This window comes from Colletotrichum higginsianum, chromosome 2 (genome assembly GCF_001672515.1).
Source record: "Colletotrichum higginsianum IMI 349063 chromosome 2, whole genome shotgun sequence".
NCBI lineage: Eukaryota > Fungi > Ascomycota > Sordariomycetes > Glomerellales > Glomerellaceae > Colletotrichum > Colletotrichum higginsianum.
In genome coordinates, this window is record NC_030955.1 from 2,390,428 (window position 1) to 2,415,208 (window position 24,781).

The 24,781-nt window shown below is 63.9% G+C and overlaps 1 protein-coding gene across 1 annotated transcript in view; it reads left to right on the forward strand.

Annotated features, from left to right (window-relative positions):
- Positions 1 to 1,166: 1,166 nt before the first annotated feature.
- CH63R_02472 (Peptide synthetase) overlaps positions 1,167 to 24,781 on the forward strand; it is a gene marked incomplete at both ends in the record, with an annotated part of 28,546 nt that continues 4,931 nt past the window's right edge. Inside the window, 2 exons of the mRNA XM_018297447.1 lie at positions 1,167 to 11,461; positions 11,504 to 24,736. Coding sequence (XP_018162263.1) covers positions 1,167 to 11,461; positions 11,504 to 24,736 — 23,528 coding nt within the window. The remainder of the gene's footprint in view (positions 11,462 to 11,503; positions 24,737 to 24,781) is intronic.

The window sequence follows — 24,781 nt, forward strand, 5'->3', positions numbered from 1 at the left end:
TCTCGACCCCTTCCCCTCCCTCCAGCCTTGGCCACCTCTTTTTAGAGAGTTTCCTCTTTCGGGTTTAATAATCACTTACTGTTGCCTCACCAAGTACCGCCTTTGTCATTGGGAGACTTTTTACTTTATTTTTAACAATCTCTTTTTGCCCTTTGATACACCAGCACTTATGGAGGCGATGTGGTCGTGCCATACCCCCCCCCTTTTTCCCTCGCCGTGAAAACTGATACTTCGCTCTACATGATGACGGGAAAGGCCAGATAACTCAAGATCAAGTAGGGTTCCCCTCGAAAGGCCCCCCTCGACAGGCTCTCCGCAGTATGACTCGGTCGTGTCCACAGCCCGCTAATGCGCTTTTCCTGATACCACCTTACGGAAACGGGACGAACTCCAGGCTGGTTGAATCCTTCGCCAAGCTTCATCGATACCCGTTACAGAAGACCCGACGGCGGGAGCTGCCGCTTGTTGTTACCCGATCCCAGCCCGCCAAGATTTCATAGCTGTGTAGGATCCTTTAGCGTATAAGGACTCCGATCGTCTTGGCTAGGAGAGTTCGACCTTCCTAAAGTCATCAGCCCAGGCGCCAGAAGACAACATTCTGTGCGCCAAACATGATAGAATGATGTTCAGATGTTCGGCCACCCTGCTTGGCGGCTCCTACGGGCTCGCCCCTGGATCCCTACGCCCCCCTCCTCCCCTGGGGATTCTCATCCTCTGCCCACCGCCTAGGCAACTAGTTCGAGACATCCCGATGTCCCGATACCGTTCTCAAAGTCGGCCTGAAAGAGGAGCCCCCCCTATGATGAAGGATGCGTGATGCGTCGTTTGCATGCAATGCGGAGATGCCTCGAACCCCTGAGCCCCTCCCCTCCCTCCCTCCAGAGATAGCTCGCCTCGTGGTGATTCCCACCGGCTCGTCAACAGGTTCAGCAAACCGGCTTCTTTGCTTACAAAAAGTCTGCCGTACCACACACACCCCGAATTTGACATGCACTCACGATCAAGATTGTTTATACAGTCACAATCGAAAACGGAACCGTACCGCAGCAGGCCAGCATCCGGAGGCATAGAGTGAAGCTTCCGAGACGCTGTGGTTGCGTTGATTCCGGCCTATCAAAAACCCAGAACTTGATCGTCCTACAGTTTACCAACCCATATCAACTATCATGGCACCGGGCGTCACGAACGCCGGCGATTACAGCCTTGATTTCGATCGTGTTAAGCCGCCTGAGAACGCCGAAGAGCGTGCCAAAATTCGGTGGAAGACCTCTCTTCACGGTTGCCAACCGGCTCGCTTTCCATCTCGCCCCCAGACGCTCACCACGGTTCAGCAACTCACAGTTGAGCATCGATTCTCTCTCCTTCAATCCACCGAGGAGGGTGTCGATCCCTCGGTTCTGCTACTGGCCGCATGGGCCGTAGTTGCAGGCTTGTACTCCAACTCCAGCGAGGTCGTCTTCGGGGCCGCTGTTCACGGACTCGGCCGATCTGACGACGGAGCGACCAACGGCTCCTCGACCGGCGTCATTCCGCTTCGAGTTAGGCTCGACGGCAACCCGACTGTGAAGATGCACCTCGAGCGGGTGCTGGCGACCGTCACTGCAGCGACCCGGCATAACCATCTGGGGTTGCAGTCCGTCCGTCATATCGATAAACAAACCAACAAGGCATGCGACTTTGACACAATCCTGGCCATTGGCCCGACCATGCCCGACACGGAATCCCCGTCCCATGGACTCGGGCCTCTGGATGCTACCATGGATCTCGATACGGCAGCAAGCCTGGCGATCTCCTGCATGCCCGGCCAGGACCACATCGGCCTGCTTGCAAGGTGTGACAACGGGGCTCGGTCGCAGCGGGAGGTCAAGAAGATGTTGGAGCAGCTCGCCTTCGTAGCGCAACAGCTATCCGACGCCGTGGACAGCGAACCACTGGCCGAACTGACCTTGATCCCACCTTCGGATCTCGCACGGCTGTGGGACTGGAACAAGGAGGTTCCCCGGGCCGAGGCCGGCTGTGTTCACCACCTGATCCGAGAGAGGGCAGAACAGGCGCCGGAATCGACAGCTGTCTGCGCTTGGGACGGCGAGTTCAGCTACGGCGCTCTCGACCGGCTCTCTGACCAGCTCGCGATCGAGATCATCCGCCGGGGCGTAAATGCCGGGGACTTGGTGCCTCTATGCTTTGAAAAGTCGGCTTGGACTGTCGTCGCGATCTTGGCCGTGCTCAAAGCCGGCGGTGCGTTCGTGCTCCTGGACTCATCGCATCCCGTGGAGCGTCTTCGCACGATCGTAGCGCAGGCTTCATCCGGACTTGTACTCACCTCACGCGCTTGCGAGTCCCTTGGTCGATGTCTCGAGAAGGATGTCCTCGTCGTTTGTCCTGACGCTTCCGTCTGGCACTCCGACCCTCAGAAGCAGAAGCATGACCTGCCGCAGACCGCACCGGAATCAACCATGTACGTCGTCTTCACGTCTGGAAGTACGGGTACCCCTAAGGGGGTTGTGATTTCCCACGCCAGCTTCTACTCGGGTCTTCATCATCAGCTCGACCGGCTCGGCTTCAAGCCGGGGTGTCGACATTATGACTTTATGGCCTATTCCTTCGACATCGCCATCCACAACACAATCGCCACCTTGGCCGTTGGAGGTTGCTTGTGTATACCCTCGGAATCCGAGAGAAAGAACAACCTCAGGGGCAGCATGCTGGCCATGGGTGCCACGAGCACCAGTCTGACGCCATCGGTCGCGAGGCTGCTCGGGGACGACCTTCCGGCCACTCTTGAGTCTCTGGTCCTCATCGGAGAGGCTGTGACCCTGGCCGACACGAAGCGCATCTGGAACAAGACCAGGCTGATAAACTCCTATGGTCCGGCAGAATGCACCCCGTACAGCACGACGAACGACCAGGCCGCAGGCCCCGAAACAGCAGTCAGGATCGGAACGGGGGCCGGCGCACTGACTTGGGTTGTGCACGCCGATGATCACAACAAGCTCGTCCCTCTCGGCTTGGTCGGCGAACTGCTTCTCGAGGGACCGATTCTGAGCCAGGGGTACCTCGACGACCCCGAAAAGACGGCCAAGGCCTTCATCGAGGACCCGACCTGGCTCCTGCAAGGCTCGGCGCAGACCAAGCAACCCGGGCGACGAGGCCGTCTGTACAAGACCGGAGACCTGGTGCGGTACAACGACGACGGCAGCTTGACCTTTGTCGGGCGCAAGGATACCCAGAGCAAGATCCGCGGGCAAAGAATCGAGCTGGCCGAGGTAGAGTACCGCCTGCGTGAGAGCGTGCCACGCTTGCAGCAGGTGGCCGTGGAAGTCGTTCAGCCTGGAGGACAGGCCGCTTTTCTCGCCGCCTTCGTGGTGACTGGGCAAGAGGACGATGCCGATGCCGATGCCGATGATGATTATGAAGCCCCCACGCCAAGATGGTCTCTTGTTGACGATACTACTACTACCGTCATCACCGTCCCTACAGCTACTGACGAGTTGTTGAAGAAACATCTCCCCGCATACATGGTGCCTACCGTTTACTTTTCCCTGCCGTCTCTGCCTCTGAACCGCTCTGGCAAGGTTGACCGCCCAAGACTTCGTGAGATGGGCGCTGGAGTTTCGGCTCAAGAGCTATCAAAGGCTCACGAGAGCGTGAGTGCGGTGGCGGCCACAGACATGCCCCCGCCATCTGACCACGAGAGACGCTTGCGGCAACTTTGGGCAAACGTGCTTGGCATCAACACTGCCTCGATCCACCACACAGCAAACTTCTTCCGCCTCGGCGGCGACTCTCTCTCGGCCATGAGCCTCGTCGCGGAGGCACGCGATTCCGGAATCTCCCTTACAGTGGAAGACATCTTCCGCCATCCAGACCTGGGCGGCCTTGTCGAGGTCTCACGGGATGCGGACGCACCGTCGGCCGGCTCCTCAGATGTCTCGTTTTTCTCACTCCTCGGGACCCACGATTCTTCGGCAGTTTGCAGTGCCATTGCCGAGTTGTACGGTCTCGACCCAGCCTGCGTCGAGGACGTCTATCCCTGCACGCCGCTACAGGAGGGTCTTTTGGCCTTAACGTCCAAGGGAACCCAGAGAGAAGACTACATCCTACAGGCCGTCATGGAGCTGGCAGATGATGTGGACTTGCAGCGCTTTCAGCAGTCGTGGAACCAGACCATCGAAGCTGTTCCCATTCTACGGACTAGGATCGTGGAGCAAGGCGGCCATTCCGGATTAGTCCAAGTGGTCCTTCGAGGCAGCGTCCGTTGGAACACGTCGAACGACCTCGAAGCGTACCTTGCCGAAGACAAGAGGACCCCGATGGGACTAGGCACCCCTCTTTCGAGATATGCGGTAGTCCGAGAAGCCACGCACACGTACTTTGTCTGGACCATCCACCACGCCGCCTACGATGGAACCTCGGTGCCTCTTGTGCGCGAGATGGTCCAGCAGGCATACTACGAGGGGGAGCCACGCCGGCACGGCGGCTTCAACCTGTTTGTCAGACATCTCGTAAGTCAAAGCCATTTCGACATGGGCCAAGACACATTCTGGCAGTCCGTGTTTGCGGGCTACGACTCGACCCCGTTTCCACCCTTGCCAACCGACACTCGAGAACCGAACCCGCAAGCTGTTCTCAAGCAGCGCTGCTCCCTCGCCGAGGCTGCAGACTTGTCCGTCACAGCGGCGACCGTCATCCGAGCCGCATGGGCCCTGGTTCTCTACTACACCGACGCCCAGGACGACGTCGTCTTCGGGACCACGGTGTCTGGCCGCAGCGCCCCGATCGACGGGATCCAGGACATCATCGGCCCCACGATAGCAACGCTGCCAGCGCGTATCAGAATACCCGACCTCAACCAGACGTCGGTTTCCAGGTTCCTCGAACAGATCCAGCAGCAGGCCGCCATGGCTATTCCTTACGAGCAGACCGGTCTCCAGAACATCAGGACCTTCAGCCGTGAAGCGGAGCACGCCTGTGGTTTCCAGACTCTGCTCGTCGTCCAGCCCGGCGATACCTACGGCGATGGCGATTCCAGCTTGGGCGCCTGGAGAGACATGCCTTACATGAAGGTCTTCTCGACGTACGCCCTGACCTTGTCGTGCTATCTCGGTGCCGGGAGCGACCGTGTCGAGGTGGTGGCCAACTACGACTCGGACATCCTCCAGACCTGGCGCCTGCAGAAGATGCTACAGCTGTTTGGTCATCTGGTCGAGCAACTGACCTCGTCTTCCGCTGGATCGACGCTCAGCACACTTGCGCCGCTGACTCCGGCGGATCGGACGCAGCTGTGGGCGTGGAACCGGACCGTCCCGGAGGCGGCAGACGGCTGCGCGCACGACGTGATCGACGCCCAGTCGCGAACCAACCCGGACGTCGTAGCGATCGATGCCTGGGACGGCTCGATGACATACCGGGAGCTGGACCAGCTCGCCGCAGAGTTGTCGTACAGTCTTGTGAGTCGGCGAGGCATCGGACCCGGATCCCTGGTCCCTCTGTGCTTTGAGAAGTCGAAATGGGCGGTTGTCGCCATCCTATCGGTGCTCAGGACGGGCGCCGCTTTCGTCCTGATGGACCCCTCGCAGCCCGAGGAGCGCCTACGATCCATAGTCCGACAGCTGGATGCCGGCTTGATCTTGACATCGGAGACGAGCTACCTCGTCAGCAAGAGGCTCGTCGATGAGAGCCTCGGTGTTGTCGTCGTCGTCGAAGCCGAGCTCGAGTCGCTCTCTGAGCCCAACAAACGAGACTCTTTGCCTCGAGTCGACCCTTCGTCGACCATGTATGTCGTCTTCACATCGGGCAGCACGGGAAACCCCAAGGGGGTGGTGATCCCTCACTCCAGCTTCCGCGCCGCTTTGCACCATCAGCTTCCCCGCATGGGCTTCACCTCGGCCACGAGGCACTACGACTTCCTTTCGTACGCGTTCGACGCGTCCATCTGGAACACGGTTGCGACGCTCGCCGCGGGCGGCTGCTTGTGTATCCCTTCCGAGCACGATCGCAAGAACAACCTCACGAGGAGCGTGGAGTCGCTCAGAGCCACGAGCGTCAGCTTGACACCGTCCGTCCTCGGCTTGCTGCTACTCCCAGACTTCCCTCCTTCGCTCCAGACCGTCGTGCTGCTGGGCGAGGCCGTCACCGCGGAGCACGCACGTCTCTTCCGGGGGAAGAAGGTCGCCATTGTGAACGCGTACGGCCCTGCGGAGTGTACCCCCAACAGCGTCATTGGCACGAGCAGCTCCTCCAGCCCCGAGGCCGCCTCTCTCATCGGGACGGGATCGGGGGCGGTTACCTGGGTAGCGGACATCAGGGACCCGAGCCGGCTTGCACCCATCGGCGCGGTGGGGGAGCTGCTCCTGGAAGGCCCTATCGTGGGCAACGGATACCTGCACGACGCGGAAAAGACAAAGGCCTCGTTCATCGAATCTCCTCCTTGGCTGTTGGGCGGCGGGTCGTCGTCGTCGTCGTCGGCGGCGGCGGCGGCGGCGCCTGGCCGTCGCGGCAGGCTTTACAAGACGGGAGATCTTGTGCGCTATGAAGCCGATGGGTCTCTGGGGTATCTGGGCCGCAAGGACACGCAGGTCAAGATCAGGGGCCAGCGCGTCGAGCTGGGCGAGGTGGAATTCCACGTGCGCGAGTGTGTTCCGTCGGCTCGCCAGGTCGCCGCCGAGGTCGTCTTGGTCGGTGAAGACCGTCGTCCGGTACTCGCGGCCTTTGTCGTTCATGATGAGAAGCAACAAGAGCCCATGGACGGGCATGAAGCTACGCTAATAAGGCTCCAGCCGGAGTGCGAGGCCGATCTGGCAAGACGCCTGCCAAGCTACATGATCCCGGCTCTTTACTTTGCCCTCAGGGACCAGCTTCCTCTCAACACGTCGGGCAAACTGAACCGCAAGAAACTCAGGGAGCTCGGGTCGGGCATCTCGGTGGACGACTTGCAGTCTCTCCAGAGCCCGTCGGACCGATCGGACGACGAGAAACCCTCAACCTCTACTCAGCTTGTGTTACAAGAGCTGTGGGCGGCGGCTCTTCGTATCGACCCAGCTTCTTCGGCCATCCGGCTGAGCGACAACTTCTTCCGCCTGGGCGGTGACTCGATCACGGCCATGAAGCTGGTCGCCGAAGCCCGGAGAAGGGACGTCAACATCTCGGTCTCTGACGTCTTTCGCTTCCCACGGCTTTCGTCGTTGGCGGAGGTGGCAGAGCTGGCAGAGCTGGCAGAGCTTAGCATACCCCGGCAACCTGCCGGTGCCGACGACTACGTTCCGTTCTCGCTGGTTGGGGATGTCGACGTAGGCGCCCTCGTAGAGCCGTACGGACTTGAAGCCTCGTCGGTCCAAGACGCATATCCGTGTACAGCGCTGCAGGAGGGTCTGTTCACGCTGACCTCGAAACGGCCCGGAGACTACATCCAGCAGTGCGTCTTTGAACTTTCCGACGATGTCGACCTGGCCCGCTTCAGGTCCGCGTGGGAGCAGACCGTTCAGTCCGTTCCCGTTCTGCGGTCCAGGATCATCATGTTCGGCGGTCGGATGCTCCAGGTGGTTCTCAAGAAGGGGCTGCTGGAATGGGCCCTCACCGACGATCTCCTCCAGGGCTATCTCGAGGGGGACAAGCTGAAGACGATGGAGCTCGGGGATCCGCTGGCGAGGTTTGCCATTGTCGGCCGGAGGCATTTCGTCTGGACCCTGCACCACTCCGTCTACGACAACGACTCTCTCCGAATGGTCCGCCATGTCGTGGCACGTCACTATCGCGGCCTCTCGCCGAAGCCGTATCTCGGCTTTCACTTCTTTCTGAGGCACATTTCAAGGCAGCCCGAGGAGGAGGCACGCAGCTATTGGACAGCATATCTTGGTGATTGCGAAACGGAAACCTTCCCGCACGTCGGCGGTGTTGATGGGCAACAGGAGGTCCACGCGGACTCGTCCCACGCGCGCCATATCGACTTGCCTACGCTTCCAAGCTCGGCCGTCGTCACACTCGCAACGGTGATACGCGCCGCGTGGGCCCTTACCGCCCACCACCAGAGCGGTCTCGAGCAGAGAGACGTTGTGTTTGGAGCCACGGTCTCCGGCAGGAGCGCGCCGATGGCGGGCATCGACCGTGTTGTCGGTCCGACCATCTCGACAGTGCCCCTGCGAGTCAAGATCCCCGAGGGGCGGACGGCCATCTCCGACTTCCTGGGAGGGGTCCAGGACATGGGGACGGGGATGATTCCCTTTGAGCAGACGGGCTTGGCCAAGATTGCCAAGCTGAGCCCGGAGACCCGACGCGTGTGCGGTTTCGGCACTCTTCTCGTCGTCCAGCCCTTTGAAGATGATCCCGACGACGATGTCTACGACGACGACGGCTTCTTGGGCACCTGGAAGAGGCAAGACAACAGCGAGGGCCAGTTTTCCACGTACCCGTTCAACATCATCTGCACGCCTATGAAGGGGAGGGTGGAGGTGATGGTGAGCTACGCATCACACATCGTTGAGCCGTGGCGAGTTGAGAATATCATCGACCACTTTGGCCATGTCTTGCAACAGCTCACGGACGCTTCCATGAGCCACAAGACAGTCTCGGATCTCACAGTGCTATCGCCAGGCGATGTGGAAAAGATCTGGTCCTGGAACAGCAGCAGCAGCAGCAGCTTGCCTCGTGCCGTTGATCGTTGCATACACGACACAATCGAAAGAGTCTCTCAAGAGTGCCCCGAAGCCCCGGCGATATGTTCATGGGACGGCGACCTGACATACGGGGAGCTGGACGCCCTATCTCTCCGTATGTCCTCGCGTCTTGCGCAACTCGGCGTCGGGCCCGAGGTCCTCGTCCCTCTTTGCTTTGAAAAGTCTCTCTGGGCCATCGTGGCGATGCTGGCTGTTCTCAGAGCAGGAGGGGCGTTCGTACCCATCGACCCTGACGCCGCCCGCGGCCGAAGAGACGGCATACTCAAGCAGACGGACGCCAAGATCATCCTGGTCTCGGAGAGGTACCACGCCGCGGAGAAGCTCGAGCTGGAGCAGGACGTGCTTGTTCTGCCGGTTGGCCCAAGCAGTCACAGTCACAGTCGTCGTCTCGCCAGCCACGGAGAGGAGGACCGGCCTTCGTCCCGGACCACGAACCACGCGAGTCCTTCCTCGGCGGCGTACATGATCTTCACCTCGGGATCGACGGGGGAGCCGAAGGGCATCCTCGTCGAGCACCGGGCCATCAGCACCAGCTGCTACCATCACGGCACACGGATTGGTTACACGAGGGACTCCCGCGTGCTGCAGTTCGCGTCGTACGTCTTTGACGTCTCGCTCCAGGAGATCCTGACCACGCTCGTCTTTGGCGGCTGCGTCTGCGTGCCGGCCGAGGCCGAAAGGCTGAGCAACGTCGCCCATTGCATATCGTCCATGTCGGTCAACATGGCCTTCCTCACCCCGACCGTCGCCAGGGTCGTCGACCCGGACCACGTGCCGTCCCTGAAGACCATCATGCTGGGCGGCGAGAAGGCCTCGCGCCAGGACTTTTCCCGCTGGTCCGGCCGCGTCGGCGTCGTGCTCAACGGCTACGGCCCTGCGGAATGTGCCGTCTGCTGCTGCATCAACGACGTGGACGGCTGGGAAGACCTCCGCCGGCCGCATTGTATCGGGACCGCGGTCGGCTCGGCCACTTGGGTCGTGGCGCCGGGGGATGCCAGCCAACTCGTGCCCGTCGGTGCCATCGGGGAGCTTCTCGTCGAGGGGCCAATACTCGCCCGCGGATACTTCAAGGATCCCCAACTGACGGCCGCAGCGTTCATCGAAGCCCCGGCCTGGCTCACGCGGGGGGGCGGCGGCGGCGGCGGTTGTTCTCCATCATCCCGCCGTTCGGGACGCACCGGGAGACTATACAAGACGGGAGACCTCGTCTGCTACGACGGGAGCGGGAAGCTGACGTTTGTCGGCCGCAAAGACACCCAGGTCAAGATTCGTGGCCAGCGGATGGAGCTCGAGGAGGTTGAGCTCCATCTCCGGCGCGGCTTGGACGACGTGTCCGGGGGTGTTGGTGGTGGTGTTGGTGGTGGTGTTGGTGATGTGGCGGTGGAGGTGATCGTCCCGTCGGGTGCCGATGGCGATGATGCCTCCGACGCGGTGCTCGCCGCCTTTGTCGTTCTTGATGAGGCGGTGGATCGTCTCCCTTCACGCAATAATAGACTGATCCAAGCCCCGTTGTCGTCTGCTGCCGACCTCGAGCTGAAACGACACGTCCCGGCATACATGGCCCCGACGGTCTATATCGCCATCCCGCATGGGTTACCGAGAAACGCGTCGGGGAAGCTGGACCGCAAGAAGCTCCGTGCCATCGGCGCGTCGTTCTCCACACGAGACATCGCGGCCCTCGCGGCCCTCGCTGCCGGCGGAGACCAAGGCACCAACACCAAGAAACCCCCGTCCAACGACTCGGAGAGGACGCTCCGGCACCTCTGGGCGAAGGCGCTCGGGCTTCAGCAGAGCGACGTCGGAGTGACTGACAACTTCTTCCGGCTCGGAGGCGACTCCCTCGCGGCAATGAGGCTGGTCGGAGAAGCCAGACGGGCTGGGGTCCGGATCTCCGTCGCGGACGTCTTCCGCTGTCCGACCATCTCGCGGCTCGCCGAGATACTTCGGGTCTCCTCCTCCTCCTCCTCCCCCCCCGTCCAAGCAGTCGAAGAGGTCATTGCACCTTTTGCACTTCTGGGCGACGATGTCAGCATACAAAAGCACCGCGAACAGGTTTCCAGCGCCCACGACTGGGACGCCGACTCGATCGAGGACATGTACCCCTGCACGCCGCTCCAGGAGGGGCTCATCGCGCTGACCTCCAAGCAGCGGGGGGACTACGTCGCGCAAAACGTCGTGGGCATCGACGGGGGAGTGGACCCGCGGCGGTTCCGGGACGCCTGGGAGGCCGTCTTCCAGCTGGTGCCCATCTTCCGGACGAGAATCGCACAAGGCCCCGGCGGGTTGGTCCAGGTCGTCCTCAGGGAGAGCATCCGCTGGTCGACGACGACGGCGGTCAGTCTCTCCGAGTATCTTGAGCAGGACAAGGCGGAACCGATGGGTTTGGGCCAGCCGTTGGTTCGGTTTGCCCTGGTCAGTGAAGGGTCATCAGCACCGGCATCAGCATCAGCACCGGCAACAGCATCAACATCAGCATCAGCATCAACACCAGCATCAACATCAACATCGTTCGTGCTCACTCTTCACCACGCGCTCTACGACGGCGGGTCGTTCCCCATAGTCCGGCGCCTGGTGCGCGACATCTATCACCAGCGGCTTTCCATCACGCCCTCTCTGCCCGGCTTCAACTCCTTTGTGAAGTATATAATGGACCAGGAGGAAGAGACAATCAACGAGCACTGGGCATCCGAGTTCTCGGGCTTCGAGTCCCCGCCGTTCCCCCCCCTTCCGCCAGCGGTTCGACAGCCCCTGGCCGACGCGAGCCTCACACACCGTATCAGTTTGCCTCCGTCCGTTAGAAACTCCGAGGCTACGCTAGCAACGTTCGCCAGGGCGGCGTGGGCGTTGGTCGTCTCGCGCAACACGGGCTCCGACGACGTCGTGTTCGGGGCCACCGTCTCGGGCAGACACGCACAGGTGCCGGGGATCCAAGACATCATCGGACCGACCTTGGCGACCATCCCGGTCCGCGTCCGCGCCGGGGCCGACGTGGCCGTTCCCGTCTTCCTCCGCAACGTCCAGGACCAGGCCGCGCGCGTCACCCCTTACGAGCAAGCCGGGCTGCGGCAGATCGCCAAAGCCAGCCCCGAGGCCCGGCAAGCCTGCGACTTCCAGACCTTGCTCGTCATCCAGCCCGCAGAGGACGACGACGACGACGACGACGAGAGCCTCGGCGTGTGGCGGGACGACGACGACGACGTCGAAACGGCGCTGTTCTCGACGTACGCGCTGACCCTCACTTGCTACCTCGGCCGCGAGATCAAGGTGGTGGCCAACTACGACTCGAGAGTGCTGCCTCCTTGGCGGATGGAGAGCCTGCTTCAGCAGTTCAGCTTCGCGCTGGGTCAACTCACCGAGGCGGCATCAGAGGGCCAGACGCTGGGACAGATGAGCGCCGTCGCCCCGTCGGATCTGCTGCGTATCTGGGACTGGAACAAGGAGGTCCCCGAGACGGTCGACCGGTTCGTCCACGACATCATCAAGGACCGGCTGAGAGAGCAGCCACAGGCGCCCGCCATAAGCTCCTGGGATGGCGACCTGACCTGCGGCGAGCTGGACGGCCTCGTCGGCAGGCTATCCCGCCATCTCGTCCGTCAGTACGGCGTGGGGCCCGGTATGGTCCTCCCGCTCTGCTTCGAGAAGTCCATGTGGACGGTCGTGGCCTTCCTCGCCGTTCTCGAGGCCGGGGCCGGGTTCGTGCTGCTCGACCCGGCGTTGCCCGAGGCCCGTCTCCGGTTGATGGTGTCGCAGGTCAACTTCTCGGTCCTGCTGGCCTCGCCGGCCACGCACGAACTAGGCCGTCGACTCTCCGGCACCGTCTTTGCCGTGGGACCCGAGATGGACACTTCTGTTACTGTTGCTACTGCTGCTGCCGTCGTCAGCTCGCCTCGCCCAACCACTCTCAACACCCCGGCCGCCGCCGCCGCCGCCGCCGCCGCCGGCTTCGACCCCTCGTTTCCCATGTATGTCATCTTCACCTCTGGCAGCACCGGCGTGCCCAAGGGCGCCATCATACCCCATCGGAGCGTGGCCTCGGCCCTCCATCACCAACTCCCCAGGCTGGGCTACGGCCCGGGATCGAGACACTGCGACTTCTCGGCCTACTCGTTCGACATCTCGATCCACAACGCCATCGGCATGCTGGCCACCGGCGGCACGCTGCTCATTCCCTCGGACCGGGACCGCAAAAGCAACGTCCGAGGCGCCCTCGTCTCCATGCAGGCCACCAGCACGGTCCTCACCCCCTCCGTCGCCCGGCTCGTCCTCAGGGAGGGGATCCCGCCCTCCTCCCTCAACGCCATCGGGCTGGTGGGCGAGGCGTTGACCAGAGACGACGTCCAGGGGTGGCTGGACGCCGGTGTCCGAGTCACCAATCTCTACGGCCCCTCGGAGTGCACCTCGTACAGCACCGTCGCCCGCTCTGCCGTCGTCGTCGACGACGATGCTCCGTCCGCCACGGCGCTCGACACGGGCGCGGGCTGTGCGACGTGGATCGTCGACCCCAACGATCACAACGTCCTGATGCCCCTCGGCGCCACCGGGGAGCTGATACTCGAGGGGCCCATCATCGGCACGGGGTATCTTGACGAGCCCGAGAAGACGGCCGCCACGTACATCAGAGACCCGGCATTCCTCGCGCTGGGCGCCCCGGGCCACCATCGAGGCCGCCGCGGTCGTCTCTACAAGACGGGCGATCTCGTCCACTACAGCGCCGGCGACGGGCGTCTTCACTTTGTGAGCCGGATGGACACGCAGGTCAAGATCAGGGGCCAGCGAGTGGAACTCGGCGAGGTCGAGCACGGCCTACGAGGGTCCGTCTCTCACGCTCTCGAGTTGGCCGCCGAGGTCATCTCGCCCGCCATGAGCGGCAGCAGCGGCAGCGGCAGCGGCGGCGACCACCAGACACAGACACGGCCCTTGCTCGCCGCCTTCCTGGTTCTCGAGGACGGCCACCGCTTCAGGTTCCCCTCGGGAGGCGGCCAGTTCGTGGACCTCGGCGCGGAGGGCGGCGGCCTCGTGCGGGTGGCGGTGTCTCTTCCGAGCGAGGCCGAGGATTCTCTCGCGGAGCTTCTACCGCTTCACATGATACCGACCGTCTACTTCATCCTCGACAAGCTGCCCATCAACAACTCGGGCAAGACGGACAGGAGGCGGCTTCGTCAGGTCGGCGCCATGTTCTCGGCAGAGCAGCTTGCTCATCTCGTCGAAAACAACTCCTCGGGCGGCGGCGAGGAGACCCACGAGCCGACGACGGAGACGGAGTTTGCCCTGCGCGGTCTGTGGTCGGCCCTGCTGCACGTCGGCCCCGAGAGGATCGGCGTGGAGGACAGCTTCTTCCGCCTCGGCGGCGATTCCATAGCAGCCATCAAGCTGGTCGGCGAAGCCCGCCGCGCCGGCTTGGGCACGCTATCCGTGGCCGACATCTTTCAGCATCCGAAGCTCGGAGCCATGGCGAAGCTGTGCCTGGTAGGGGGCGGCGGTGTTGCTGCTGCTGCTGCTCACTTGCCGCCCTTCTCTCTCCTGGGCGGCGGCGGCGGTGGTGACGATGACGACAACGACGATGACGCCAGTGCAAACGAATGCCGCGAGCAGGTTGCCGACGCGTACCGGTTCGATGCCGCCGCCATCAGAGACATCTACCCTTGCACCCCTCTGCAAGAGGGCATGGTTGCCCTGACGGCCAAATCACACGGGCAGTACATCCTGCAACGGGTTATGGACATCGCGGACGGCACGGATCTTGGCCGTTTCCGCGCAGCCTGGGACGAGGCGGCAAGACTGGCCCCTATTCTCCGGACGAGGATCGTACAGCACAACCGGCACGGCCTGTTGCAGGTGGTCCTCGAGGAGGACACGGTCTGGACAGAGGAGACGACACAGGGCCTCGCCGGGTTCCTGGACGAGGACATGGCGGCCCCGATGGGCCTCGGTGAGCCGCTGGTGCGCTATGCCATTGTAGACGACCGCGAGAAGACGGGCCGGAAGCACTTTGTCTGGACGATCCACCACGCCCTCTTCGACTCCAGGTCGGCCCCGATGCTACGACAGCTCGCGGTCGACGCCTATCATGATGATCAGCGGCAGAAAACGCCTTTGCCTCGGCACGACTCGCCGCCGCCTCCCGGCTTCAACCTCTTCGTCAAGCATGTTGTCGAGCAGAACGGCGATTCGGCGGACCGGTATTGGCGGTCTCAGCTCGCCGGATACGACTCGGCCCCTTTCCCCGTGCTGCCGGTCTCCGTGCAGACACCCAAGCCTGACACGACCCTCGAGGCCTCGTTTTCCCCGGGTCGGCCCAGCGTTGCCTTTACGGCAGCCACCATCGTCCGGGCTGCGTGGGCTCTCGCCGTGACGGCCGAGGGCTCTATGGACGTGGTCTTTGGGGCAACGGTGTCGGGGAGACAGGCCCCGGTTGCCGGCGTCGAGGGCATCATCGGGCCGACGATCGCCACGGTCCCCGTGCGGATCCGAGTCCCGGACCGGGGCACCGTCTCGGACTACCTGGAAACCGTACAGAAGCAGTCGATCCAGATGATTGCCTTTGAGCAGACGGGCCTCCAGAGGATCGGCAAGGTCAGCGGCGACGCCAGGCGAGCCTGCGACTTCCAGACCCTGCTCGTCGTCCAGCCGCCCGAGGACCAGGAAGACGACGACGACGATGACGACGACGACAAGATCGACTCTGTTCTGGGACGCTGGCGTGAGAGGGCTTACACGGACGTCTTCTCCACCTACGCGCTGACTCTCGTGTGCTACCTGTCGTCACGACGTGACAGCGTCAGGGTCGTGGCCAGCTTCGACTCTGCCGTGCTGGACGAGTGGAGGATGGGCCGGCTCCTGGCGCAGTTTGGCCACTTTTTCCAGCAGCTGAGCGCCGCGCCGGACGTCCACGGCATCCGAGAGCTTCGCGACCTGACGGACGACGATCTCGGTCAGCTGTGGGAGTGGAACGCAGAGGTGCCTTCTCCTCCTCCTTCGCCGGCGGCGGCCGACTCGTGCGTGCACGAGCTCTTTGAACAGCGTGCCGCGCGCCAACCTGACAGACCGGCCATCGACGCCTGGGACGCGAAGCTGAGCTACGGCGAGCTCGATTCGCTTGCCGAGAGGCTTGCCGGCGACATTGTTGCGGCTCTCGACACGGCGGGCTCCGTCGTGCCCGTCTGCTCCGAAAAGTCGGCCTGGGCCGTGGTCTCGCTGCTCGCCGTGCTGAAGTCGGGCAACACCTTTGTCCTGCTGGACCCGTCTCAGCCGGAGAGCAGGCTTTCCGCCGTCGTCCGCCAAACGGGCTCGCGGCTCGTGTTGTTGTGCTCTGGCCCCCAGAGTGCTGCTTCTGATGATGCTGATGCTGCTGCTGCTGGCCCCTTCAGAGACTTTGGCGGGAGAACCTGGCATATCGACTCGGGATACTTTGATAACAACAAACCCGCGGGACTGAGATCTCCCCCTCCTCCTCCTCCTCCTCGTCGCAGCAGCGCCCCGCCGGCCGTCGATCCGGATTCCAACATGTACATCGTCTTCACTTCCGGAAGCACCGGCACGCCAAAGGGGGTCATGGTGCCTCACAGGAGCTTCGCGGCGGCCCTCGCACACCAGACGCGGTTGTTCGGCTTCGGGCCCGGGTCTCGACACTACGACTTCATGTCCTACTCCTTCGACGCCTCCATCTGGAACACCGTCGCCCCTCTGGTCGCCGGCGGGTGCCTCTGCATCCCGTCGGAGCACGAGAGGCGCAACAACCTGGCCGGCAGCATAGCGGCGATGAAAGCCACGAGCGTCAGCCTGACCCCCTCCGTCGCCAGGCTCGTCTCGGGTGCCCTCGACGTCGACACCTTGGTCCTCCTCGGCGAGGGGGTCTCGGTGGAGGACACGAGGCTCCTTTGGGGGAGGGCACGCGTCATCATCAACGCATACGGGCCAGCCGAGTGCACGCCGAACTCGGTCATCAGCTACGCGTCCGAAACCCCGGAGGCCGCGGCGCGCATCGGCAAAGGCGCCGGGGCCGTGACGTGGGTCGCCAATCCCGATGACCACGAGCGCCTCGTGCCCATCGGGGCCGTCGGCGAGCTTCTGCTCGAAGGGCCCATTGTCGGCGCGGGATATCTGGACGCGCCTGACAAGACGGCGGAAGCCTTCGTCAACGATCCATCCTGGCTTCGGCGAGGGGCCCCCGGAGGAGGAGGAGGAGGAGGAGGAAAGGCCGGACGCTCAGGAACGCTCTACAAGACGGGCGACCTCGTTCGGTACGACAGGGAGGGCAGCCTCGAGTATATCGGGCGCAAGGACACGCAAGTCAAGGTCCGCGGCCAGCGCGTGGAGCTCGACGAGGTGGCGCACGTCGTGCGGGATGGCTTACCGGGCTGTGAACAAGCGGTTGTCGAGCTTGTAACTCCGAGCGGGAGCGGGAGCGGCACGAACGGGGGCATGCTCGCGGCCTTTGTTGTTGTTGCCGGCGGCTTCGATCAAGACTCCGTTCCGATAGACGGCGGCGGTGACGACGACAACGACGACAACGACGACAACCTCGAAGTTGCCCTGCTGGCCATACCGACGACCGTCGAAGATGCCATCGCCGAACGCCTACCGGTCTACATGATTCCCTCGGTCTATTTCAAGGTCAAGCGGATCCCCATCAACACCTCGGGCAAGACGGACCGCAGACTCCTGCGCCGGGTCGGGTGTTCCATCTCGGCCCGGGATCTCGCCGAGATGCGACGGGATACTCGCGGCGGCAGCAAGCGTCCGCCGTCCACGGAGGCCGAGCGGCAGCTCCGGACGCTGTTCGCGCGGGTCCTCGGGCTCGAGGAGGCCCAGGTCGGCGTCGACGACAGCTTCTTCCGCCTGGGCGGCGACTCCATCTCGGCCATGAAGCTCGTCGGCGAAGCGCGGGTGGCGGCTACCGGCCTCGCGTTCTCTGTCGCGGACATCTTCCGCCATCCCAAGCTGGAGACGCTTGCGGCACTGCGGCCGCCGCCGGATGGCGCGGGAAGCACATCGCCGCCTCCGGAGCGCTTGCTGCTGCCGTTTTCCCTGCTCGGGGTCCCCGAGCCAGACGTGGCCAACGTCCTTTCAGACATCGCCGAGTCCCACGGCTTTGGTCCGGCAGATATCGAAGACGCGTACCCCTGCACGCCCCTCCAGGAAGGGCTGCTGGCCCTGACGTCCAAGACGTCCGGGGACTACGTCCTCCAGGCTCGCATGGAGCTGTCTGATGGCGCCGTCGGTCGCCTCGACAGGTTCAAACAGGCGTGGGAGCAGGCCGTGCGGAAGCTCCCCATCCTCCGCACGAGGATCGTCAGTCACGGGCAGCTCGGGTCGCTCCAAGTCGTCCTGAAGCCAGCAGAGCCCCCCATCGAATGGCTCACCGCCCGGAGTGTTGAGGAATACGCTTCAGAAGACAGGGCGAGGCCGATGACCCTCGGGGATCCTTTGGTCCGGTTCGGCCTCATCCAGGACGGCACCTCCACGCCCGTCTCGTTCGTGTGGACCATCAGCCACGCCTTGTACGATGGAAGATCGATCTCCATGATCCGCGATCTCGTCCGCAACGTCTACAACGGCGAAAAGACCCCGGAACACCACACCGGCTTCAACACGTTCGTGAGCCATGTCCTCAACCAAAGCACCACCACCACCACCACCGCGGCGTCCTCCGAATCCTACTGGGACTCTTCCCTGTCGGGCTACCAGTCGGCTCCGTTCCCCCAGCTACCGGCGTCCGTGTCGAGTCCGGCGCCCGACTCCGAGACCGAGCTCACCTGCTCCCTGGGCCGCCCGTCAAAGACAGCCGACGACGTGACCACGGCGAGCCTCCTCCGCGCAGCTTGGGGCCTCGTCGTCCACTTCAACTCGATGCTCGAACGGGACGTCGTCTTTGGCGCGACGGTCTCGGGCCGGAACGCGTCGGTCCCCGGCATCGAGAGCATCATCGGCCCGACCATCGCGACGGTGCCGGTGCGGATCCGGATCGACCCGGAGACGAACGTGTCCGAGTATCTGCGGGCGGTGCAGGACCACGCGGTGGACATGATCCCGTTCGAGCAGACGGGTCTCCAGAACATTGCCGGGAAAAGGAGCGGGAACCAAGACGCTCAGCAGGCGTGCGACTTTCAGACCCTCCTCGTCGTGCAGCCTCCGGAAGGTCTTGGCGAGCCCGATGCCGAGCTCGGGACTTGGCAGGGCATCCAGAACACGGGGGGGTTCTACACCTACTCCCTCACGCTCACGTGTCAGCTTTACGACAACGACAACGATGACGACAATGGGATCACCGTCAAGCTGTCGGCCAGCTTCGACTCTCGCGTCATCGAACGCTGGAGGATGGAGAGGCTTCTCGACCAGTACGGCGATCTGATCCGGCAGATGGCCGCCTCGCCGCCGGACCAGCGAGTGGGCGATCTCCGGCCCGTGTCCCAGACGGACCTGGACCAGATTTGGTCGTGGAACGCGGACCTGCCGCCGCCGGTCGACCGCTGCATCCACGAGTGCTTCAAGGAGCACGCCCTCCGGCTGCCCTCGGGCTCACAGGCCGTGCGTGCCTGGGACGGCGACCTCACCTTCGCCGAGCTGGACCGGCTCACGGACTCGCTGGCAAGCCACCTGGTCCATCATCTCGGCGTGGAGCCGGAGACGCTGGTGCCCATCTGCTTCGACAGGTCCAAATGGGCCGTCGTCGCGATCCTCGGTATCCTCAAAGCCGGCGGCGCCTTCGTGCCCCTGGACCCGGCACAGCCCCCGGCTCGACGAGAGCAGGTCCTGAGCCAGACGGGCGCGTCCTTCGTCTTGACCTCGGTCCGCCACTCCTCCTCCTCCATGGACTTTGGCGGCCGCGATGCCGTCCCCGTCGGGGCCGACACCGAGTCGATGCGGGCGCGCCCGGAGAGCTTCGTGCAGCCCCGTGTCCCCGTCGACGCCGCCGCCTACATCCTCTTCACGTCGGGCAGCACCGGCCACCCCAAGGGCGTCCTGATCCCCCACCGGGCCGCGAGCACCAGCTGCACCTACTACGGCGACAGGGTCGGCTTCGACGAGACGTCGCGGATCCTCTTCTTCTCGTCGTTCGTCTTCGACGCGCTCATCCTGGAGGTCATCACGCCCTTCGTCCGCGGGTCCTGCATCTGCATCCCGTCCGAGGACGCGAGGCTCGACGACCTGACGGGCTGCATCAACGAGCTCGACGTGAACATCATCTTCTTCACCCCGACGGTCGCCCGGCTCATCGAGCCGTCAGAGGTCCCCTCGCTGCGCACGATCCTGATGGGCGGCGAGCCTCCGAGCCAGACGGACCTCGGCCGCTGGGGGTGGGGCCGGGGTCCGGGCCCGGACCGGACCGTGTTCAACGGGTACGGCCCCACCGAGTGCGTCGTCTTCTGCGCGCTGCAGAAGATCGACCCGACCTCGATCCGGGAGACCTGCATCGGCAAGTCGACCGGGTCGGCGAGCTGGATCGTCGCCCCCGACGACAGCGACAGCCTGACACCCGTCGGCTCCGTCGGCGAGCTGCTGGTCGAGGGCCCGATCCTGGCGCGGAGCTATCTCGACCCCCAGAACACGGCCAAGGCCTTTATCGAGAACCCGCCCTGGTTGCTGCAAGGAGGGGGGGGCGGGGATGCCGACGGTGGCGGCGGCCGCCGCCGGCCGGGCAGACGGGGCCGTCTCTACAAGACGGGCGACCTGGTGCGGTACGACCAAGACGGCAACCTCTGCTACGTCGCCCGCAAGGACAACCAGGTCAAGATCCGCGGCCAGAGGATGGAGCTCGGCGAGATCGAGGCGCACCTCCGCGACTGCGTCGTCGTCTCGGATGCGCTGGCCAGCCAGGTGGCCGCCGAGGTCTTTGTTCCGGCCGGGGGGGAGGACAACGCCAGCCCGATCCTCGCGGCCTTTCTGGTTCTCCGGGATGACAACCACTACCACGACCACCACAAGGAAGAATCGTCCCACAAGGGCATCCGAGTCGTCAACGTTCCCCCGGCGGTCAAGGACTACCTGGAGCAGCGCCTGCCGAGGTACATGCTTCCGACGGTCTACTTCGCCGTGCACAAGCAGCTGCCCCTGAACAACTCGGGCAAGACGGACCGGAGGCGACTCCGGGCTCTCGCTGGCGCCTTCACGGCCCAGCAGCTCGTCGATATGCGAGGGCTTGTCGGTGCCTTGGACGACGAGCGCCCCGCCACGGAGTCGGAAGACGGGCTGAGGCGTCTATGGGCACGCGTCCTGGGCGTCGACGCGCACACGACGATCCGCTTGGACGAGAGCTTCTTCCGCATCGGCGGCGACTCCATCGCCGCTCTCAAGCTCGTGGCGGAGGCGCGCAAGGCGCGCATCGGCATCGCCTTGACGGTGGCCGACATCTTTAAGAATCCCAAGCTGAGCGAGATGGCGGCAGCGGCGGCGGCGGCGGCGGCGGCGGCGCGTCAACACGTCGTCGCTGCTGTGGGATCCGACGACGAGGTCCATTCTGCCGTTGCTCCGTTCTCTCTGCTCGAGTCCGACATGCCGCTCTCGCTCCCGCTCTCTACTCTGCTGGAGCAGGTTGCCGGGCTCTGCCGTCTGTCGGACACGCAAACCATCGACGACGTCTACCCCTGCACGCCGCTCCAGGAGGGCCTGCTCGCCCTGACCTCGAAGCAGCCCGGGGACTACGTTCTGCAGGCCGTGCTGGAGCTCTCCGATGCTACCGACCTGGGGCTCTTCAAGGAGGCCTGGGAGAAGACGGTCGGGGCGTGTCCCGTTCTCCGCACAACCATCGTCCAGCACGACCATCTCGGGCTGCTGCAGGTCGTCCTCGCGCGCGGGATAGAGTGGGTGACCGTGACGGACGTCGACGGCGTCGAGCAGTATCTCGAACAAGATCGAAGGGGGGCGACGGCGGCGGCGGCGGCACCGATGGATGTAGGCCAGCCGCTGGCACGATATGCGATTGTCCATGACAGGGACGGCCGGACCTGGTTCGTCTGGACGGTCCACCACGCTCTGTACGACGGGGGGTCGATCCCCTTGATCCGACGCCTCGTCAGTGACAACTACCGGCATGCTGGGCAGAAGGTCTCTGTCTCGCAGCAGCAGCAGCAGCAGCATCACCAGCAGCATCCAGACTTTTCGCTGTTCGTCAAGTATGCCAGAAGCCAGTCCCGGAGTGAATCCAGCGCCGAGTTCTGGAGATCAACGTTCGAAGGCTACCGGTCTACGCCTTACCTCTTCTCCTCTTCCCTCTCCGTACAAGAACCGAAAGCAAACTCCGTCATCAAGAGAACGATCGCCCGTCCGCCGAGCGTCGAGGCCGCGACCCTCGCGACGCTCATCCGCGCATCCTGGGCTCTCACCATCCACCACGAGACGGGCGACGACGACGTGGTCTTCGGGGCCACGACCTCGGGCCGCCACGCCGACGTTCCCGGAGTCGACGGGATCATCGGGCCGACGATCGCGACGGTGCCGGTGCGCGTCCGACTGCCGCCCCGCGACGTCCCGGTGTCCTCGTTCCTCGGAGACGTCCAGAGCTGGGCGACCGACTCGATCCCTCACGAGCAGACGGGGATACGGAACATTTCCAAGACGAGCCCCGAGGCCAAGAGCGCCTGCGGGTTTCAGTGTCTGCTCGTTGTCCAGCCCCCCGAGACGGATGAGGGCGGCACCGTGGACTCGGACCTGGGCACATGGCGCAACGACACGGATCCCATCAACTTCTCCACCTACGCCTTCACCTTGACGTGCTCGCTGCTGGGCCGCGGTGGTGGTCGTGGGGGGCAAGACATGGGCGTCGGCGTCGTGGCCAGCTTCGACTCGCGCGTCATCGAGCAGTGGCGCGCCGAGAACGTCGTCGACCGTTTCCGCTCCGTTCTCGAGCAGATGGCCCAGGAACCGCACCAGCGGCGGCGGCTGGGCGACATCAGCAGCAGTCTGGCCGCCGAGGACGAGAGGCGCATCTGGGAGATGAACCACGCTCCGCCCACCATCACGCGCAAGGATACCCAAGCCGTGATGATACGGGGCCAGAGATTCGAGCTCGCGGATGTCGAGTCCCGCGTCCGCGCCGCGTTGTCGTCATCGTCATCAGCGAGCCGGGTTGTTGCAGGCATGATCGAGCCGGCGGTTGACGCGCAGTCTACTCCGGTGCTCGCCGCCTTTTTCGTCCACGCCGATGATGGCCTTTCCGGCGGCCCGGCCGGTACAGTTCCGTCGCAAGACCCCGCCCCGATCCAACAGATCTTTCTCTCCGAGGCCGACGAGGAGGCGCTGGCCGAGCGTCTGCCCTCCTTCATGATCCCGTCTCTCTTCTTCTCCGTCGACCGGCTGCCCCTGAGCACGTCCGGAAAGACGGACCGCGAGAAGCTCCAGCAGCTCGGTGCTTCCTATATACGCAACAAAAGCTCGGCATTGAACATGAACACCAGACCCAGCGCAGCCGCGAAACGGCGGATGCCTACATCCACGTCCGAAGCGGCCCTCCAGTCCATCTGGGCCTCGGTGCTGAACCTCGAAAGGGGCACGATTGGCCTCGACGACAGCTTCTTCAGGCTCGGCGGCGACTCCATCACGGCCATGCAGGTGTCTTCTGCTGCGCGGTCGCGGGGCCTCCGTGTTTCGACCGCCAACATCCTCCAGAAGAAGACCATTGCTCGCATCATCGCGGGGCTACCGGCGTCGAGCGAGGTTCCGGGCCAGACGGCGGCGGCGGCGGCGGCGGCGGTGGTGCCGACCAAAGAGCAGCCCGGCGAGCTCTTCGACTTGGCCCCGATCCAGCAGCTCTACTTTGCCATACAGCCGGACCCGTCCGTGTGCTTCGACCAAACGTTCCTCCTGAGACTGCGGCAGCCGGTCGCCTTGGACGAGTTGAGGGCCGCCCTGGCTGCCCTCGTGGCAAGACACGAGATGCTTCGCGCGCGGTTCGCAAGGTCGGGAGGCCGCTGGAAGCAACTCGTCTCGTCCGATATCACGGGGTCGTTCCGTCTCCATCATGACCACCAACACGACCACCGCATACAACACGAGCCTGTAACCGCCAGCCCGGGCCAGGACCTTGCGCGATATCGCGAGGAGCTCGACATCGAGCGCGGGCCCCTGTTGGTGGCGGCCCTGCTCGATCACGACACTCGCCTCTTCCTGTCCGTCCATCATCTCGTCGTCGATCTCGTCTCGTGGCGCGTCTTGCTCCAGGAGCTCGAGGAACTCCTGACCGCCGGCAGCCTCGCTGCCACATCCTCGCCCTCGCCCTCGCCGCCCTCAACCACGTTCCAGACGTGGACTTTTCTCCAGGCGGACCACGCCATCAACAACAGCAACAATGATAGCAATAACAAGAACAGCAGCAACAGTGACTGCAACAATAACAGGACCAACCTCGCCACGCAGCCACCGCTTCCGTCCGACGAGACTGGGCAGCAACCCGCCCACGCGTATTGGGGCATCGACCCCGCAGACAACCTCGCCAGCGAGACGGTCAGCAGCACGTTCACTCTGGACGAGGCCACCAGCGCCGCCATCCTCGGCAGCTGCAACGACGCCTTCCGGACGCGGCCCGTCGAGCTCATGGTCTCGGCCCTCGTCCACTCCTTCGGGCTCGCGTTCCCCGATCGGCCCGTCCCTCCAGTGTTCGTCGAGGGCCACGGCCGCGAGTCGTGGGACGACGGCATCGACATCTCGCGCACCGTCGGGTGGTTCACCACCATGTTCCCTGTTCAGGCGCCCAGCAGCAGCGACAATGCCGATCTGCTTCAGGTCGTCCGGCAGACCAAAGACTGCCTCCGCGGTCTGGACGGCAACGGGCGGCCCTACTTCGCGTCCCGGTTCGTCGACCGAGCCAGGGCAGAGCGGTTTGCCTCCATGTTCCCCGTCGAGATCCAGTTCAACTACTCTGGCGCCTACCAGCAGCTGGAACGCGGCGACTCTCTCTTCGAGCTGGTGCAGCAGCCCCCCGAGGACAGCGAACCGCCGTCCGCGGCCAGACTCGCCAGGTTCGCCGTCTTCGACGTCCTCCTCGGCCTGGACAAGGGCCGTCTCTCCGCCACGATGGTCCATCACCGGGCCCTGCTCCATCAGGAGAGGACGGCATCCTGGCTCGGGCTGTTTGAGCGGAGCCTCTCGGACTTGGCCCGGAGACTGCCGAGCCT